A 20,993-nucleotide genomic window follows, 5' to 3' on the forward strand; every position below is an offset into this window, starting at 1 on the left:
TCAATGCAGTCTGAAATGAGAAGCTCAAGTCCCATCTCTTTCATACTCGTGTTGTGAAAAAGGACGGCAGAATTATGACAGCATGGTGAAAAAGAAGGGTGCTATTTTTACCAGGTTTTAACAATAAAGTCTGGGTTTTTTATTGTTAAATGTTTCAGTTGTTTTAAATTGTTTCACATTTTTTATCTTTTAACTTTTGTTACAAGACTCCTTGACTGGGTTTGGATGACATGATAACCAATGGTGGTTTAAGTAGTCAATAGTTGGATGTTTAAACCACTGTTGGTTATTGTGTCATCTGGCAGGAGTTTTTTAACCAACAGTTGGTTATTTGGTCGAAACAACCAACGTTGTGCAGAGTTGGCTATTTGAACCACCGTTGGTTATCATGACATGAGGTGGGCACCATTGGTTGTTTCACGGCCACAGAGTCGCTAAGGCAAGATTGGCCAAAGCGGCAGCTGCCACTCTAGTCCAGCTGGCCGAATTCGATCCCCAGATCGGCCTAGTAACAGACTGTAGGCTTAGCCTGAGTCCGCCCTAACTCCGCCCACGGATCGCTCCTCAACTGCCAAACACCCTCACCACCCTGCGGCTTTGCCAGCACCAGCTCGCCCACTGCTGTCGCCATGCATCACATTAGAAGGGACTCAGCTGGTCCACCATATGCAAAACAGACGTCTTCTGACAAGATTGCCACAAAAGTAAGAACACATGGAACAGATCCCCTTAGTGATGGCTATGCTCACGCCACCCCAAACCCAGAAGCCTCTCATGTCCCCTTTATGTTCTCAGATTTCCATTTACTCCATTTGCTTTCCAGCAGGGCACAAGTGAGCCCTGACTGCGGGGTGCTACGTACAAAGTTTGGGCACGGTCCAGAATTCCCTTGTGGAGATATAACCCCCAAAGGGCACCCAGTGAGTGACCGAGCTGGCATCCTGTCAGCCTCCCGCAGCCATTAAGGCCACTTCTGCTCTCCCCCTGAGTCCCTAGCATCCCCTCCTCCTCACCCCCTTGCTCACCCCGTCCCGTCAACACATTTCCCACGCCAAAGGTCTCACCCCCTGCACCCGTGCCAGACACACACACATCCCATTCCATGCAGTACATCTAGGCACATTCAGGCAGAGAGCAGAGCGAGAAAGGAATGCCCATGGCCGAAAACGGACCAATCGTGGAATAGTGATGATGCTTTGGCAGCGCAATGACAGACGGGACTGATTTCCGGCAGCAATGGCTGATGGGATACTAGAGGAAGGAGGGGGATGGGGATGAGTGAGTCAGCACAGCGTGCTGACTAATAACCAACTCGATGCTGATCATAGTCCACACCATGGTTGATTATTCCCATGTTGTGTGAGGAGTACGCCCTAGATAGTCAATGGTTGAGTTGATTATTAACCCTCCGTTGACTAGCGTGTTGTCTGAACTCACCCTTTGAGTTCTGAGAGAGGTATCTAGGAAATGGTAATGGTGGTGGTGGTGATGACAATGACGACGACGACAGCAACTGAGAAGCCACTCTGGGGAAACCTTTTTAAGGGTTGGCATATAAGTGTTTAAAATAAATTCCAGCACCTCACTGACATAGAACAGATAAAGCTTTGACTACAAGTCAAGGAGGAAACAAAACACTTACTTTGGTGAATCCAATTTGCTCCTTACGGAATTTTTCCAGTGGCTTGATCAACAAATCACTAGCATTTTGCACCTAAAGGGGAAAGTTTAGAAAATAAAAAATAGAGATTATTTCAGGCAAAGAATGAGAATGTATTGCAAAACCTGCATGCATCTTTTCAAATTTGAACTATGGTGCTCCAGAGTATTTCTGAACTGACTCATCTTAGACTGGGGATCCACGGCAGTGCTGAAGGCCTTTTTCCCCAATCGAGCTGGCCTCACCCCTTGAAGGGAGAACAGACCATGGCTGTTCTGTGTGATGTGGCAAAAGTACTTTTAGGAACCTCATACGTGTCAAGCACTTCTGAGATGTCCAAAAATTCAACTCCCTAGACCCCTACAACACAGGAAACTTTTCCTCGAACACTTTGAAATGTAGGACTGGCAGCAACGCGACCGACCAAGTGCCCTCTCATTCCTTATTTATTTATTTATTTATTTATTTATTTATTACATTTCTATACCGCCCAATAGCCGGAGCTCTCTCTATGGTATCTCTCCTTGACCGTCCTGGTTAATAAAAACTAGCCGAGGGGGTTTTACTGGGTGGGTCCAGGGCGTGGTTAATGCTTCGCTATGGGAAGGGGTGGTCCCTGCCATCCTTAGAGAGAAGATAGCGCGACCACTCCTGAAGAAGCCCACCCTGGACCCAATGGTGTTAGACAACTATCGCCCAGTTGCAAATGCCCCTCTCTTAGGGAAGTTATTGGAGATGCTTGTGGTGGAACAATTGCAGGCACTCTTGGGGGACACTGATTATCTAGACCCATCTCAATCTCGGTTTTTATTTATTTATTTATTTATTACATTTCTATACTGCCCAATAGCTGGAGCTCTCTGGGCGGTTCACAAAAATGAAAAACAGTTTTGACCTGGTTATGGGTCTGAATCAGCCTTAATCACCCTGATGATGACCTTTATTGAAAGAGAGGAACAGGGAGTGCAACCCTGATAATTCTGCTCGATCTTTCATCACCTTTTGATACCCACGACCATGGTATCCTCCTTGATCGACTCTGTGGGATGGGCGTTGGAGGCACAGTGTTATGGTGCTTCCGGTCCTACCTGCAGGGTCAATTTCTCAGCCCTTTGGCAATTGAGCTATGGGGTACTGCAGGGCACCCTCTTATCCCCAATGTTGTTTAGCATCTATATGAAGCCTCTGGGGCGGTCATTAGAGGATTTGGAGCAAAATGTCACTAGTATACTGATCATAGAATCATAGAATAGCAGAGTTGGAAGGGACCTACAAGGCCATCAAGTCCAACCCCCTGCTCAATGCAGGAATCCACCCTAAAGCATCCCTGACAGATGCTTGTCCAGCTGCCTCTTGAAGGCCTCTAGTGTTGGAGAGGCCACAACCTCACCAGGAAACTGATTCCATTGTCGTACTGCTCTAACAGTCAGGAAGTTTTTCCTGATGTCCAGCTGGAATCTGGCTTCCTTTAACTTGAGCCCATTATTCCGTATCCTGCACTCTGGGAGGATCGAGAAGAGATCCTGGCCCTCCTCTGAGTGACAACCTTTTAAGTATTTGAAGAGTGCTACAGCCCACTTGCACATGAAAATCACAAGCCAAGTCTTGCCGTCATCAAACACGTGAACCGGCCTCCAGCATCCCACCTGCTATCTAACAGAGTCTGGCTTTGGAGGTGATGTATCACACTGAAAGCAAATTGCTGACAGGTCGCTTGCAGCGTCATCATTGCAGGGATCTATGGCTCCCGGCACCATCTCGTTGGTGCGCAATTACTTCATACATACGTCCTCACATTCCAGTTCAAGCACACTGTCAGCCGCATGAGAGTCCCACGCAGATAAGTTCGGAAACACCCAATGTTCACCCAAGTCCCTGTCTTGTCACCCATCAATCTGCTCCTGCTTCCCCTCCTTTTTTGGCTACTTTTTTGGGGGCCACACATGCCCAATCAGCCACAAAGTCCTGACAGCATATTAGCTGGAGTGGCCTCCAGCACCCCACCTTCCAGATGGCACAGCAAGAACACTGTTGCAAGATTCAAATAAAGGAATGGGAAATGAGCCTAAGGAGGGTTTGCTCATTATGACCACTAGCTATCCAATGGCATGAAACCCTCTTCTGTACAAGCTCAACTTGGTGGTGGTGGGGCCCAATCTTCCTGGTTTGGTTGCAGATGCTGAGAAGACAGGAGGCTGAGCCAGAAGGCGCCCAGCTAAGGCAGGGAGCAGGGGAGGAAATTCCCAAGACTCTCCAGGAGTCAGGGAAGAATTGCCCTAGGAGTTTGTCGAACAGGAGGCCCAGGATCGTCTGCCCCTTTCTGCTCCCAGGAACGCAGTCTTTGTTGGAGGGGGAGGGAGCATCGGAATTGACAGATCCCAGAATCCGCCACAGTTAAGCAGGTGGAGTTGAGAGGAGGAGGGCGGTGGTCTGCCAGACTAGCTGCACATCAGAAGTTGAATCTGGTAAAAGCCTGTCGAGCAAGGCAGGAAACCGTCCATGTAGTTGATAGCAACTGCCTTCCTTTGTTTATCTAATTAAGCTTAGAGGATAGCTCCTAGCCTTCACAGTCACTTCAGGTATGAAGATGTGGTGGGTTTTTTACTGAATAAAGACTTTGTGGGTTGTACTGCGAATCCCGCGATGGTGGGGAAAGCACAGCCCCATGGCTCATACCCTTAATACTACACCATGGTTTTGCATCAAGTGAGAATGCAACCAATATCCTTCAATTGCAGTTCTCAACACCACCATGAAAAGTGAGGAAAGGAGGTGGCCTTACCATCATTGATCTTTCAAGTTCCACCTCCTGGAGCAGCTCGGCAAACTCCTTAAAGGATTCAGCTAAAAGGAGAGAAGAGAGAACAGTTACTTGGAGTTCACTCTAAGGATACTTCCAGGTGGAGGGCTCGTAGCACTAGCAAGAAGAAGGTGTCGTGCAGCTACTATGCCTCCCCCCCCTTCTCCTTAATGGATTTTCTGGATTAAGGGAAAAGATGGAAGAAACAATAAGAAGACACAGGAGAGGCAAAAGCAGCAGATGACATAGAATCATAGAATAGCAGAGTTGGAAGGAGCCTACAAGGACATCGAGTCCAACCCCCTGCTCAATGCAGGAATCCACCCTAAAGCATACATAACATGTCCAGCTGCCTCTTGAATGCCTCTGGTGTGGGAGAGCCCACAACCTCCCAAGGTAACTGATCATTGTCGTACTGCTCTAACGGTCAGGAAGTTTTTCCTGATGTCCAGCTGGAATCTGGCTTCCTTTAACTTGAGCCCATTATTCCGTGTCCTGCACTCTGGGAGGATCGAGAAGAGATCTTGGCCCTCCTCTGTGTGACAATCTTTTAAGTATTTGAAGAGTGCTATCATGTCTCCCCTCAATTTTCTCTTCTCCAGGCTAAACATGCCCAGTTCTTTCAGTCTCTCTTCACAGGGCTTTGTTTCCAGACTCCTGATCATCCTGGTTGCCCTCCTCTGAACACGCTCCAGCTTGTCTGCGTCTTTCTTGAATTGTGGAGCCCAGAACTGGACACAATACTCTAGATGGGGCCTAACCAGGGCCGAATAGACAGGAACCAGTACCTCACGGGATTTGGAAGCTATACTTTTATTAATGCAGCCCAAAATAGTATTGGCCTTTCTTGCAGCCATATCGCACTGTTGGCTCATATTCAACTTGTGATCTACAACAATTCCAAGATCCTTCTCGTTTGTAGTATTGCTGAGCCAAGTATCCCCCATCTTGTAACTGCGCATTTGGTTTCTATTTCCTAGATGTAGAACTTGGCATTTATCCCTATTAAACTTCATGCTGTTGTTTTCAGCCCAGCACTCCAGCCTATCAAGATCACTTTGAAGTTTGTTTCTGTCTTCCAGGGTATTAGCTATCCCACCCAATTTTGTGCCATCTGCAAATTTGATTAGCATTCCCTGCACTTCCTCATCCAAATCATTAATAAAAATGTTGATGAGCACTGGGCCCAGGACTGAGACTCATTGCCTCTCGCCAGTTTGAGAAGGTTCCATTGATAAGTACTTTTTGAGTCCGATTCTGTAGCCAACTGTGAATCCACCTAATAGTTGTTCCATCTAGCCCACTTTTAGCTAATTTAGCTAGCCCACTTTTAGCTAATCAGAATGTCATGTGGTACTTTGTCAAAAGCTTTTCTGAAGTCAAGATATATGATGTCCACAGCATTCCCACAGTCCACAAGGGAGGTTATCCTATCAAAAATAAGATCAAATTAGTCTGACAGGATTTGTTCCTGACAAATCCATGTTGGCTTCTAGTAATCACTGCATTGATTTCAAGGTGTTTACAGATTGACTTCTTTATAATCTGCTCCAGAATTTTCCCAGGGACGGATGTCAGACTGACTGGTCTGTAGTTCCCAGGTTCCTCCTTTTTGCTCTTTTTGGAGATAGGGACAATGTTAGCCCTCCTCCAGTCGTCCGGCACCTCACCCGTCTTCCATGATTTTGCAAAGATAATAGACAAAGGTTCTGAGAGTTCTTCCGCTAGCTCCTTCATTACTCTAGGATGCAGTTCATCGGGCCCTGGAGATTTGAACTCATTCAAGGAAATTAGGTGTTCTTTGACCATTTCTTTATCAATCTCAAACTGCAATCCTGCCCCCTCAACTTCTGCTTCACTTTTTCCAGGGGGGGTCATAGACCCGCTTTTGGGAGAAGACTGAGGCAAAGTAGGAATTGAGCACTTCAGCCTTTTCTTTGTCATCTGTTATCAATTTGCCATCCTCATTAAGCAGTTGAACCACCATTTCTTTCCTCTGTCTTTTACTACTCACATATCTAAAGAAAGCCTTTTTATTGCTTTTAGCATCCCTCGCTAATCTCAGCTCATTCTGAGGTAGGGTGGTGGCGTCATAAAAGCACCCTGAGAGTTCTGAATTCAATCCCTCAATTATCATCATCATTCCTACTTTATAGAGCACTTTTAATATTCAAAATGTGCACTTTAATTTTGTTTGTCATCATAGCTAAGCAGTGAGGTATATCATTACTATGCTGCGGCCATGAACGTTTTGGTTCTTCAAAGACAATCAAAATGTTTCTAGTCAAATTAAGGTTAAGTCCCAAGACTCCCAAATCCAATAAATTGCCCACTGGACCATGTCAATGACATGAAGCATTTGCAAGTGTTAAGTTTATTAATGCCTCCAGTTAGGGTGAACCCAATATCACCTTTAATATGTAGCATGTCCGTGTACTAGCCTGTGCTCAGTTCTTTGCTCCCCAGCTGTGACTCCCCCAAACGCTTACACACACACATAGCAGTCAGGGAGAGCAAACACTATCTTTCATTTCCAATGCTGGGAGGGAAAGTTTTGGAGTAGGGTCATGGCTGGGAAAGGAAGGATTACCCCCACACACACACACACACACAGACACACACACACAAGCACCTGAGTGAGAAAAAAGTACAGAGGTAGGTGAACCCAAATGAAGACGTTGTTTGACCCTCAGACTGTCCATTTCCCTGGCACAAGCATTATGCTGGCACAAGCAGAAGAAGCTAAATCATACACTTGAGCTTCACAAAGAAATCTCAGAACCTCATAGCATTTGTGATCTGCAACATGGCGGTTAGAGAACTGAGCTGGAAGCCACAGAGTCTATGGCTTCACTTCAGCAGTGTTCCTGGCCGTTCCCAGGCTTTGTGTTCTGGGACAGAATGGATTCTTGGGCCAAGATGTCAAGGTAATGCCAACTACATCTATGGCCCATGAGGCTGGTGGGGCCGTGAAACCATTCCAGGTTTCAGTCAGAAGGAACTACCCGAGGAGCTTCACACCTTGGAGAGCTCCTTCAAAGCTCTGACCGGTTCTGACTGAAGTTGGGGCATTTTCACCATCCCAATGACATCGGAGCCAGCAGCTTCCACCATCTGTAGCCCAGACTGCACACGCTAGGGTGTTGGTAGCTCTTCTGCCCCAGGAGCACTGCCTATTCCAAACCAGAACCTGAGGAGACCCACAGTGCTGAGCAAGGGAGCCTGCTTCTTTGCTCTTGAGCAGAAGCCCATCCCTGCGGACAACGTAAACAGCTGTATTCAAAGAGGCTTGCAAGCCCCTCACGTGGGTTTCCATACATCCACTCTGCCTCCCCAGCTCCAGCGTTACGAGGACGGCTGCAGATGGTCAGCCACTGGGTGGCCAAGGTGAACAGCATGGCCAAACTGCGCACCCCCCACTCTGCTGCCAGAGACAGGGAAAGGCAGGCGGGAAGACCCTTCCTCCCACACACCCCGCCTCTCCATTGGAAAAGACCAAGGAGGAGGAGCAGGAGGCAGCCTCAGGCTCTGTCGCTCACTTTCAGTCTGCAGCAAGTAACAAGGCTGAAGCAAAGATACAAAGCACAGAATAATCGTGACTCTTCAGGATCACGCCTGTGACCCTATTCATCCCCTCTCTGACTCATGTCAGGAGGCCATTACTAACTGCCTGTTTCCGGAGGTTTTCAGGAGTGCCAAGAATTTCCAGCTCATTGAATCAAAAACCTCAGCCTCTGACGTCACCACAACAGCAGTTTCCAGCCTCCCAAAGTGGTGATCGGTTGAACAACGGTCATTAATTCAAGAGGCAGATGAATTCCACAAATGCCATTTTAAGGAAGCAAACTAGGGTGGGTTTTGTTTCCTGGTTCAGTTTCCACTGGTACAACTTCCTTGCCAGTCCAATGAATTCTTTACTGCTGGAACTACTGCCAGTTTGAACCAGAGAGCCACAAGCCCTGGAGCTAGGAAAATGTAAGAGATGCAGACACTCTGCGCAAACCGGGAAACTTCTGAAACCAAGGCAAGCGTGTGTAAATGCAGCAGGCTAAGGGTAGCATCCAATAGGGGCCGCACACGCACGGTCAGCCCTGCCAGTCCTGGTCCACGTGCACCCTGCCCTGCCCTGCCATCCCAGGTCAGCACGAGGCCCCTCCCCCACACGGCTGCGATACAGCGCTGCTGGGGGCCAGCCCCAAGGCAAAGGAAAACGTTGGGTTCTGGAAGGGCAGCCAGTGTTTTGGTGGGACTGGAGGCGCAAGATCAAGGCTGGCTAGGTGGATGCATGGCCCCTCCTGGATACTACGCAGAGGTTTTTATTTTAGGGCACTTACAAATTGAAGGTTCAGCCATAAAAACATGGTGGGGAGTGGGAGGGTTCTAAGGTAATGACTCTCTGACACTGAATTTATGGAGTTTGCTGCCACAAGATACATTGATGGGGACAAGCTCAAATGGCTTCTAAATGGGGTTGGACAAATTTATGGAGACTTTGTCTACCAAAGGCTACTCGTCATGATATCAAGTAGAGGAAAGAAGGGGGCGAAACCCCACAATGCAGATATGAAAAGTGAGACAAGCAACGGCATTGGGTAAAAAATCTTATCTTTTGTAAAAAAAATGTTTTCTTCAAAACGTCCCACACATTTTGGATAAAAATCCTTCCTCAGGAACTACAAGTAAGATAAATGCACAATAATTACCAATGAAAGACAACACCCGGGCCTATGAAATGTTACACATGCTTTTACACAATAACATTGTATGTTGCAATTTGATTTTTTTTGGGGGGGGGGTTCTGTGGGGTTATGTTTGGTAATTACAATGTTCAATGTTATTAATTGTGTAGAAGCATGTGTAACATTTCATAGCGTTGCCTGCTACATCCAAAAAACTGGTGCACGACAGGAGGAAGCCAAGGACAAGCTCCAGGCACAGATGCTTGCTCCTGGCTTCATAAACTGTCGTTTATGAAGGAGATGGAAGTCATTGCCCAAACTGGGCCACTGGAAACCAGTTGCTGGGGAGCAACAATGGGAGAGGCGGCTGCCTTCGTTTCCTTGTTTCTCGGCTCCCCAAGAGTCATCTGGTTGATCGCTGTGGGAAGCAGGATGTTGGACTAGGTAGACCATGTTCCCACTCACCTGAAAGCTTTGTGAACAGGTAGGATGGAATCAATGGGCCGGGCACCTCACCAAAGCAACGCCTGGGACAGGATCCTTTTCTACATCTATCAGCACTCATGGGATGGCTTTCAAAATACGAGTCCCCCAAGCAGCAGGATATGTTATTCAAGAGTCAAAACACCACAAAAGATTGTGCAAGCTTTCAGCTTCTCTTTACAAAAAAGCAGGATGGAGGAAGAACAGAAAAATCCAGAAATTAGGCTGGAAACATAAAAAAAAAAAAAAAGGCCAGATGCTGTAGTCATGAAAAAGAAATCCAACTTTTCTGGCTTAATTTTTGGACTTTTCTATTCTTACTCCATCCTAGTTCTTTGAAGTCCGCACCAGAAGTAAAGTTCTGGAGAACTTAAAAGCTTGCACAATTTTTTTTATAGTGTTCTGGTTGGTGCTACGCTATTGCCCAACTATGAAATTTTAATTTATTTTTTCTCATGGACCATCACAGCTATCTTTGGTTTTTATGTTCAGACAACATATGAGCAGGGGATTGGACTCAATGGCCTTATAGGCCCCTTCCAACTCTACTATTCTATGATTCTGTGAGTCAGCTCACTCTTGGAAATAAATGCTCACCCAAATGGTCTATTTTGTTTATTACACTTATATACTGCCCCCATAGCCAGAGCTCTCTGGGCGGTTTACAGAAATTCTAAAATTGAGATAAAAACGAGTATACAAAATTTAAAATTCTAAAACACAGTACACACACACATAAAGCATTAAAAACCGTTAAAAGAACTAAACATGTGGGTGATTAAGATGTGCTGCCATATGGCTTCTATGGCTTCTATGAACATTGCAATAGTGGGTGAACACAAGGCTGCGGCTCTTCCTGCAAAAACAGAAAAATTGCTTGCAATATTCATAAGAATGTAAGGAGAGCACTGTTGGATCAGACCGAGGGTCCAGTGGCCGACCAGCTGTCGAGGGAAAACCCGCAAGCAGGACATGAGTGCAACAGCACCCTCCCGCCCATGTTCTCCAGTAACTGGTGTAACAGTTCTTATTAAACAATTGTTTGCAATTATTTATACTGAAGTCAATGAGAGATTTGATATGGATTTCTATAGGTGTAGGATGCTACATCAAATACTAATGTACAAGATAGTCATCATGCCAGGTGCTAAGAAAGGGCCAAGCTACATGTTACATTAAACACACTTTTTAAAAAGCATCCTTAAGCTAGTCACTTATTCTCAAAGAAAAGCAGTCCCGTGTAAGCTGGAGTGTGGCCCTATACATTTGCTTCTCTACAAAGCGGGTTTGAAGAATAATAATAATAATAATAATAATAATAATAATAATAATAATTAAACTTTGCCCTAAGATAACTTGAGGTGCACTAAAACTATATCTCAACTGAAGGGGAACAGCCTTCAATGTGGTGTCCTCCTTCCCATGGAACTCCCTGCCTCTAGAGGTTAGCCAGGTACCAACACTGTGTAGTTTCCAGCGCCTCCAGAAAAATCCTTATTTCAGGAAACCTTCCTTAACTGAGCAGCCATGATCTTTATTGGTATTCTATTTTAAAAAATAACAAGTTTTAACTTGGAGTTTCATTCTTTCATCTTCTTATTTTTTATTGTTCATCACTCTAGAATCTGTTTAGATGTAGAGCAGTATCTAAGTGTTGTAAATAATAAGTAAATAAATAACGTAGATAGTTATTAATGAGGGACATCCCAGAAAACTACATAATTAGTGGGGGGATCAACATTTTCAAGCAGTGGAAAGAAAAACACATACAAAGAAACACTTACCAATATTAATCTCATCATCTGTCAGAGTGTCCCCAATAAAGTCAAATTGAAAGGACTGGAGGGTCTGGGAGAATTTCTGTACCGCCAAGGAATAATCTAGAAAAGATATAAAGAATGTAGAAATAAGGACTCCGGAATGACGCCTAAATTCATAGTACCATCCTCCTTAAAGGAGAACACAGATGATGATTTTTCTATGTCAAGCTTTCCCCTGATACAATATGCATATAACAAGAGAGGACTCCTAAGCTTCAGTATTAAGGCACACGCTGGGAAAAGTCCTGGCTCCATATGAGCCTCATTGTGCTCATACGGATGCTATGAACGTTTTCTGATGAAAAATGGTGCTTTGCTGAACATAGAACTGGCAATCTGCAAGTGCAAACAAAATATGCTTTGCCTTCCCTATAGAATTCAACCATACACAAATTCCTACAAGATGCAAGGCCAGAAGCCGCAAAGAACAAATCCAGTCACTCCAAATGCATTGCAGGGGACATATTTACTCTACACATGTGATCTAGTCCTAATAAGTGTTTGTTTTCATTCAATTACTTGATCAATCACTAGAATGCCTTCCACAAAGCCACACCTTTAGTAGCAGATATCGTATTCAGTCTTATTACTAACCAGTGTTGCAAAAGGGCATGAGGAAAGGATGATCCATAAATTAGCAGAGTGGAAGCAGTTGTTCCCATGCCATTCTGACATTGCTAGAACCATGAAACCTCACAGGATACTCCACTGTCAAAATCACCAGCCCCCTGGGAGCAGCTGTGTGATGTGTCAACATCCCACAAGGTTGGTTTATTCAACATTGGGAGAACCGGATGATATACAGCTATGTGGAACTGACAGTCACTTTCCTCCTCTGGTAGCACACGCACTGGGCCTCAGAAGCATTACGCAACTTTGCTCCGAGGAGCCAATTCTCCATCATGATTGGCTTGTCAGCTCAGTTTTATGAAATAAATATCTAAGAAAAGCAGTTTATGTTCTTTGATCTTCCATTAGTTCAACACAAAATGAAGGAAGAGACGATCGGAATGAGCCATTCCAGATAAACTGGGCCCTGTATCACAGAACATACCAAATTTTATCTGGATCCTCCTTACGGACTTGGAGGAGGAATAAGGTATTCTACTTTGGCTTCAGAACAAAGAGAGATTCAAAAATAAATGAAGCAGATCAGGGTCCAAAAGTCTCCAGCAACTGAGACAAAGTAAGAGCTTGGCCTAAGAGACACATTTCCATGCAGGAAGGATCCTTCCTGAAAGACAAACAGGAACATGGAACCTCACAGGATCAGAATCAGTCTAGTGGAATTTTACTTCTCTCTCTTTAGATCCTTTTGACCATTTGGGATCAAATGGGGGGAGAAGGCAAGGGACCTCTAGCTCTACATTAGATAGTTGCAGGTAGAGTCCCCTTAAGGAACAAAGGGGATTTAGCACACCCTTGGGAGCAGGAAGAATACTAGTAGATTGTTTATTAAATTTTGTCCCACCATTCCTACAGGGAGCTCAATGCATCATACATAAATGTTTTTCATCCTCCCACTACGACCACTTTATCTTCACCCCAACTCTGTGAAGACTCAGACAATGAGTGGCCCAATGTCACTGAGTGAGTTTTGAGTGTATCTGAACCTTTTTCTTCCCTGCCCTAGTCTGACACTCCAACCCCACTTGACATTCTCCCGAAGTTTGGGACTACAACTCCCAGCATTTCTGACCATTGGCCATGCTGACTGGGCCTGTTGGGAGTCCAAACTATTTGTAGGGCACCAGGTTGGTGAAGGTTGCTCTAGCCACTACACCACACCACCTCCTCACATATGGCAAATATATAGCAAAATTGTTGGGGTTTTTTTAAAGGTGGATCATGTGGGGCCCCCAAAAGCCACAGTAAGGTATTGATGAAGAATGATTTTGTGTTTTAGTGCTGTGCTGAACTTAAACAGAAGCTGCTTTGCAGTCTGAAAATATCTGGGAACTGGTATTATGGAAATTTTTGCAGGGCTCAAGATGTATTGCTGTGAAGACGGCCATGCATTTCCCTTAAAATGTAAGAAAGGCAAACCCACAAAGACAAACATGTGACACAAGACAAAAGACAGCATGTGAAGACCCACTTTTATTCAAAGCTCCTGAGTGTTGGGAGGAACAATGACCCCAATTATTGGAACCAGGGCCTCCCCCTCCAACTGCTGCCACTGCCTTCATTTAGTTAGTTCATTTATTTATTGAATGTATATATTGCCTAAAGAGGCAATGCAGGTATGAGAACAAGCTCCATTTAGACTTGGTCTTGTGCACTCCACCATGGTGGCTCTGCAAGAAGATCAGATGATTTTACTTCTGTTTTAGAGTAATCACAGCTTGACTGAAACTGGAAAACTGTGCTTAACCTTAACTATCATTAGTTGAAACAATCCAACTTCAAATCATAGTTTACGAAGATGACATGTTTCAAATAAGCATGGTTAAGATTAACCACAGTTTAGGATTCAGACAACATGCAAAATAACAAGTTGCTTACCTGTAACTGTGGTTCTTCGAGTGCTCATCTGTGTATTCACACTTAATGGGGGGGCTCTGCGCCTGCGCGGAGTCTCGATCGGGACTTCCAATAGCTGAGAAGCGTTTTAGGCGGGAACTCCTTCCCCACTGCTGTGTTCCCACCTAATCCCTCAGTTCCTCGAGACTGCTGTTTTGGTCTCAAACTTAAGGGCTTAGCCGAAACATCGGTACCAACATATAATATTGACGCCTAAGTGGGGACAGTGGGGGGGGGGGGGTAGTGTGAAATGATTAACTAGAGAAAGGAAGAAGATTTTTAAATACTTTTTTTTTAGAGAAAGAAAGAAGAGAATAACAAACAAACGTTATCTTTTATCTCAGAAGGCCTAACTGAAGACTGAGGAAGTCCCTGATGAGGCAACCTAGACGGCGGTCAAAGAGGAACTGAGGAATTAGACGGGAACACGGTACATATACACACAGCAGCGGGGAAGGAGTTCCCACCTAAAACGCTTCTCAGCTATTGGAAGTCCTGATCAAGACTCCGCACAGGCGTGGAGCCCAATTAAGTGTGATGCACAGAGACCATGAAGAAGAATTGTAATTAATCTAAAATGGAAGCAAATGGTTCACATCTCCTCATCTCCGCTGCCCTTGCGGAAAGGGGAGAGGGGCTGTGCTGGGCTCACTCCTGTCATGATAAACCATGGTTTATCACAACATCTGAATCCAGCTGTCATGTGAAAGAGGGGGAAATATCTTTCATACTTTCTGCTGCAAGAGATTAACATGGCAACTGCTGGGAATCTGTTGTTGTTTAGAAGGTGAAGTGCCCAGAACTATGCAGCATATTTAAAATGCTGTGGCTGCATCACAGATATAAGGTCCCACTTGCTGTTTTTGCTGCTGGGAGAGACAAAAAAATAAATGCTAAATATGCTAAATACTGTATGAGCTAAAAGTGCATTTCCTATTCATGTTATGCAACCCAAGGCAGAAAGAATATCTGAGGACTGAAATTCAAGCCTATGCACTCAGAATGGGGAAAAATGACTGACCAAGTCCTGGAGTATGCAGTATTCGTTTATGAAAGCAGCTTGTTCAAAAATCTATTTTGTCCCTTTCCCTTGAAATTGTACTGCAATCATAATTCTATCAGAGACTAGTTTAGCGTTACTGTTTTAACAACAATAGAGTTTATCAAATTTTCAAACCCAGAGCAAATAACCTAGACAGAAACATGCATTTGGTCTTCCTATATCAGAGAGAGGAAAAGAAACCAACTTACAAACTTAGGCTTTACTCCAAAATGATGTAATTGATTTGGAAAAGCTTTTCACACACCAGGTGGGGAAGAAGCATAATCACCCCACATGCTGATCCCTTTGTTTCTGCACAGCTGGATGCTCCAATCACACACACTCACACACAATACACAGTTTAGGCAATTGTCTCTTGCACAAACCCTGCCTGCTTTCCATCTGGGCTCACAGAGTTGTGGGGATTGCAGAGGGCAAGGAGAAGGCAGAATGGGGTTGCTGGCAATACCTGTGGAAAAACAGGAAAGAGGTGTAGTCTAGCATCCACCTGTCTGGTCTTTTGGGATTTAGGAGCAGGCTGTTAAGCTGATTAAGAACATGGCTGCAGGGAGACAGCCGAGACTTCCAACAGACGTGCTCCATTCCTTCCTGGAACATTTTAACACGGTGATTTCATTACGTGAGGAATGGAGGAACCTGCCCCGATGAAAGCAGAGTCCAGACCCAGCCAGTCTCTTTCCCCTTCCTTCCCACACAGATCCACCTTCAAGAACTCCACCTTGACTCCAGACAAGTTGCACCTTTAACACAGCACCCTAGAAGTGCTTGTAAACAGATTTAGGTTAACAAACCATGTCATGTCTTTAGCCAGAAGGCCTGTCATTCATCTGCATTTCGGGAGTTATAAAGAAAAGGAATTGGAATCACCATCTAACAAGGGTTTTTCCAGCCAACCAGCCAAAATCACATGCCAGTTAGCCTCAATTGAGAAAGTTACCCGCTGCTGGGGCTTAATAGCATCTCTTCTTCCAGTGTTACATTTTGAGGAGACTGAGCTGTGATCACTCTCACAACGGTCTTTCGTTTATAAGGGAAGAAGAACCCCAGGAGAGATCTTGTACAAGGTCAAACAACTTTAAAGTCCCCTAGCTGGGGACTGGTCTTGCCTACCCTGTACACATTCTGAAGGTTTTAAGTCACCTGCCCATAGAACGTTATCAGGCGTTCTGTGACAAGGCCAGCAGGCCATTTTCCTACACAGTTATAAACTACGGTAGTGATTTTCAAGTTTTCTAGCTTTCCACAGATTTGTTTGCCATGGAGCCATGTATGGTTAAGGATTCCATAGAGTGTTGATCAGAGCCTCTCTGACAGTTGCCTAAAGCAAAATGCAAGGTGTACAGTATATAGAGGCTTCTGCCTAGATTACTCACTGGGAGAGTTTCATAACTAGCCAAATTTTTCTGGAGGAGAGATTTCTATGTCCCTAGGGTTCTGGCACATTTAATATCAGTAAAACTAGGACTTTCTGCTCAGACAAGACATTTTTGGATTTTCACTCATCTCCAGCCAATTTGAGGACAATAGCCTTTGAGCTGTGACTCAGCACTAGATAAGATGGCTCCCTACTGGAGCAATAAGAATGTCTTCCCCATAAAGATCTGGTCCACTCCAACATTTCACACAATCAAACTAGTACACAAGTATAGATCGGCTACCGAAATCAGTCAGTGGTAGCCAAGATGCTGCTGCTATGGCAACTTGCACTGCAAGGCAAGGCCCTATCCACTGGGGAACCAGTGCTGCTCATTAAACCACTTAAGTGCTCAACTTCTACAGAAGCCAATAGGGATGGACGAAAGAAAGACAGTCTCCCATCGACTGCAACATCTGTGATTCAGTCTCTTTCACAAAGAAGCTCCTTGTAATGTTTCTAGAGTAGGAAGAGCCAACAAAAGGCCCGTTCTACTTCTCTTTAAGCCTCATATGGATAGATACTGTATTCCCCACGCTGCACTTATTGCGCTGCATGACTTTTTCGGAACAGATTACAACACAGCAATGAGAAAAGAGGTCAAGCTCCAGTAGACACAAAGTTAGACAATGCTGTCAACTCCAGTTTTATAGTTCTTTCCAGGCACAAAATGTGCCACTGGACACTTCAGACATTGCCTGTCCGTGCCTATGTCTCAATGTTTGTAAGCCCTTAGAAAGGGTTCTCTTTCAAGGTTATCTATTGAAGCAGCCATACAGTCAAGATATTTTTGGGAAAGGCCTCAGAGGTATTTAATCAGTCTTAACATTCAGACCACAAAGCCATTTAAAAATTTCAGAGAAAACGTTTTGGGCAAAAAAAGGCCTCGGCTGCTGAAGTCACGGAGGCATACTGAGCCCTTTCCTCTAAAGCGAAAAGACCAACACACTGCTTCAGCTTTCTCACACTGAGCCAGATACAGAAGCCATCAGTCTGATGGCAGAAGATCCCCAGCATCCAAATACAACACTCCTAGAAGGTGGCTGGCCTTCTAAAAGGGCAAACATCTTTTCCTTTCCTCCCTAAGGGCATGAATGAAATAGAAGGGGAATAAAAAAGCATGACACAGAATAAATATTATTTCTTTAAACATTTGAGTCAGGGCAACAAGGATGATCAGGGATACCTAGAAACAAAGCCCTATGAGGAGAGACTGAAAAAACTGGGCATTTTTAGCCTGGAGAAGAGAAGATTGAGGGGAGACATGATAGCACTCTCCAAATACTTGAAAGGTTGTCACACAGAGGAGGGCCAGGATCTCTTCTTCATCATCCCAGAGTGCAGGACACAGACTGATGGGTTTAAGTTACAGGAAGCCAGATTCTGGCTGGACATCAGAAAAAAACTGTCTGTTAGAGCAGTACAACAATGGAACCAATGACCCAGGGAGGTCGTGGGCTCTCCTGCACTAGAGGCCTTCAAGAGGCAGCTGGACAGCTGTCAGGGATGCTGTGGGGTAGATTCCTGCTATGAGCAGGGGGTTGGACTCAATGGCCTTATAGACCCCTTCCAACTCTACTATTCTATGATCCTATGATCTTTGCTTCTTTTGGAAAACTGAAAATATTCTTGTCAATTCATATTTAGAAGCTTTGTAGGGGACAAGGGAGACCATATCTTAACACTGATACATTGAAAAACTGAAACAGTTCACCTGAACTAACCTTCCTTCCCAACTCTCACTTCACCCCAATACAAAAGCCAAGGCTGCCAAACTACATGTGACATTAGTCGTCTTCGATATTCGAAGTCCTCACCCGCCTCTCATGCTGCTATCAGCACTGGGAAGGAAACCTCCATTGGCACAAATAGTAAATGCTAGCATGGGTAGTGATCTTCGTTGAGACCATAAAAACAAAGATTCTCATATTCCAAACCATTAAAAAGAAATAACTTATCATGGAGCAGGTTTGGCCTTAAGCATTCTTAGGACACCTTAAGACATCCTTCCCCAATCTGGTGCCCTTCAGATGTGTTGGAATACAACTATCATCCTCCCCAGACAGAGTAGCCTAACACATCCGGAGGGTGCTGGATTAGGGAAGGATGGTCTACGGTCAGTGTTTCCCAAGCTGTGTTCTAGGGAGCCTTGGAGTTTCAAGACGCTGGATATGAATTCCTTGCTAAGAAGGTCAAGAACAGTAGGCAAACATCCCTGAAAGAGACAGCTGGCCCATCACTCCTGATCTCCCCAGTGACCTACTTCCTCAGGGGAGCCCTGGCTGGGTTCTAATTAACATGCTTAGTCACGCAGAATGACCATGAAGCCCAACTGGCCATTTCCCATATAAACCATGTGTCTGTTTGACCATACACCTTTCATACACACATACCAGAATTCTATGTAAGGTTCCTTGATGGACAAGTCAACAGCGGAAGGGTTTCCTCAAGGCAGAACATTTGAAAACCACTGCCAGAGATGAATATGTAAAAGACATCAAAATAATTGCACAGAACAAGTATTATCTATTTCCCTTCCACCCTCCTTTACTCGCAAGGATCAGAATTTGATCCAGTTCCATCTAGCAAAACAACATTGCCTTATGTTCTGCTGCATTGCCTTTAGACTTAACTCTTTAGAAAGCACTTGGAGCCAGGAAACAGCTTAGCACTTTTTAAGACTGGCAAGCTGTCGCATTTGTATTCATGAATTAATCTATACAAAGATTAGAGAAGTGGAGATTTGTTGACAGATGCAGTAAAATGCTAATGCTAAAATATAAAGCCACCTGAACATCTCAGAAGTAGCTACAGAACTGCAGAGAGTTCTGTGGAGAGAATGAGAGTGTACATGCACACAGTTTTTTGTGCAAAAGAAAATCAGGGATTGCACAAAGGCTCCCTAAATTCCAGGCATAGTTCATGGGGACTTCCTAAGATGGCTACAAGCCAATGAACATAACTGGCCTCTATTGGTTGCCCCCCACCCCATCCCCAGCGTTAAGACAAAAGGGCTGAATTTGGCAGTGTCTCACAGTACTGGAAAAGAATCAGCAGGGTAAAGCGCAGAGCATTTCTGCTTCTAGAATGCCTTGGGTTCCTTTACCTCTGCCCTAGAAGAATGCCAAAATAGTTGAAGGACATTCCTCATCTCACTTCTTTGTACAGCGGCATTTACTGACTACAGGTGTAAAAGTTATTTTGTAAAGAAATGTGCATGGCTTAATTTGAGCCAGGATTAGCCCCCAAACATAAATATTTTCAGCATTCGCAAGCCTCAGCAATGCAATAATAGAGTTTGTAGGTAAGTGGGAACAAAGCAGCATGTCCCACAGACGTAGGGGGAAAGGACAGGAGTTTCCTGGTCAGAAGGTACAAGTAACAGGCAAGCTTTTTTTTTTTTAAGAAAGTGTCCCCTCTCCCCCTTGCTAAAACAAGAACAAGCAGCCACCAAATATGCAGGTTGCTTACCTGTAACCATAGTTCTTCGAGTGGTCATCTGTGCATTCACACCATGGGCTTCTGCACCTGAGGAATTATTTTCGGTGGGAACCCCGCCCACCATCCTACTGCACATGTCCAGGGTTCCTGCCTTACCTTTCAGTTCCTTGAGACCACGATGGTTCGGAACTGAAGTGTATCGGTCATTAATACATATACAGCACAGTGTACCTCTCGGTATTGAACAAACGAGACTAAGAGGGGATGGTGGGTGGGTTGTGTGAATGCACAGATGACCACAGAATCATAGAATCATAGAATAGCAGAGCTGGAAGGGGCCTACAAGGCCATCGAGTCCAACCCCTTGCTCAATGCAGGAACCCACCCTAAAGCATCCCCGACAGATGCTTGTCCAGCTGCCTCTTGAAGGCCTCTAGTGGGAGAGAGCCCACAACCTCCCTAGGTAACTGATTCCATTGTCGTACTGCTCTAACAGTCAGGACGTTTTTCCTGATGTCCAGCTGGAATCTGGCTTCCTTTAACTTGAGCCCATTATTCCTTGTCCTGCACTCTGGGAGGATCGAGAAGAGATCCTGGCCCTCCTCTGGGTGACAACCTTATTTCTTTTATCTCATTAAACACCATTTTCCATAATTTTTGTACAAATTCTCATTCCCACCACATATGTAAATACGTTGCTTTCTTTTGACAACCTCTCCAGCAGCTTGCTGAGTTCATCTTATTTATTTTATTTAATCTTACCGGGGTTAGGTACCACCTCCATACAATCTTATAATAATTTTCTTTTATCCTCACAGACATATTTCTCAACGCTCTTTGTTTCCATATGCCTTCCCAACTCTGTTGCCCTATTTGTTCCTTCAAATCAGTTTTCCAAACCTCCTTGCCTACACTTTCCATCTCCCCCTTTTCCACTAATATTCTATATATTTCACTCGTTAACCCTTTTATTAATTTGTTTTCCCTTTTCTGTTTCTTTTTTTAAGATCAGCTCCTCAAATTTCATAATCACTCTACACTCTCCATTATCCTTTAGCCATTTCTTCGTCCATTGTTCTAATTAAAGATAATTTAACCACATTAAATTTC

General features: G+C 44.7%; 1 protein-coding gene across 2 annotated transcripts in view; it reads right to left on the minus strand.

Moving 5' to 3' along the window:
• Positions 1 to 20,993, minus strand: part of OPHN1 (oligophrenin 1) — a 99,798-nt gene that overhangs the window by 55,450 nt on the left and 23,355 nt on the right. For both annotated transcript variants that reach the window (XM_063141853.1, XM_063141852.1), the window contains exons 2-4: positions 11,407 to 11,502; positions 4,443 to 4,504; positions 1,643 to 1,714 (exon numbers count right to left, since the gene is read on the minus strand). In XM_063141853.1, coding sequence (XP_062997923.1) covers positions 1,643 to 1,714; positions 4,443 to 4,504; positions 11,407 to 11,502 — 230 coding nt within the window. The remainder of the gene's footprint in view (positions 1 to 1,642; positions 1,715 to 4,442; positions 4,505 to 11,406; positions 11,503 to 20,993) is intronic.

Source organism: Elgaria multicarinata, chromosome 15, assembly GCF_023053635.1.
Source record: "Elgaria multicarinata webbii isolate HBS135686 ecotype San Diego chromosome 15, rElgMul1.1.pri, whole genome shotgun sequence".
Lineage (NCBI taxonomy): Eukaryota > Metazoa > Chordata > Lepidosauria > Squamata > Anguidae > Elgaria > Elgaria multicarinata.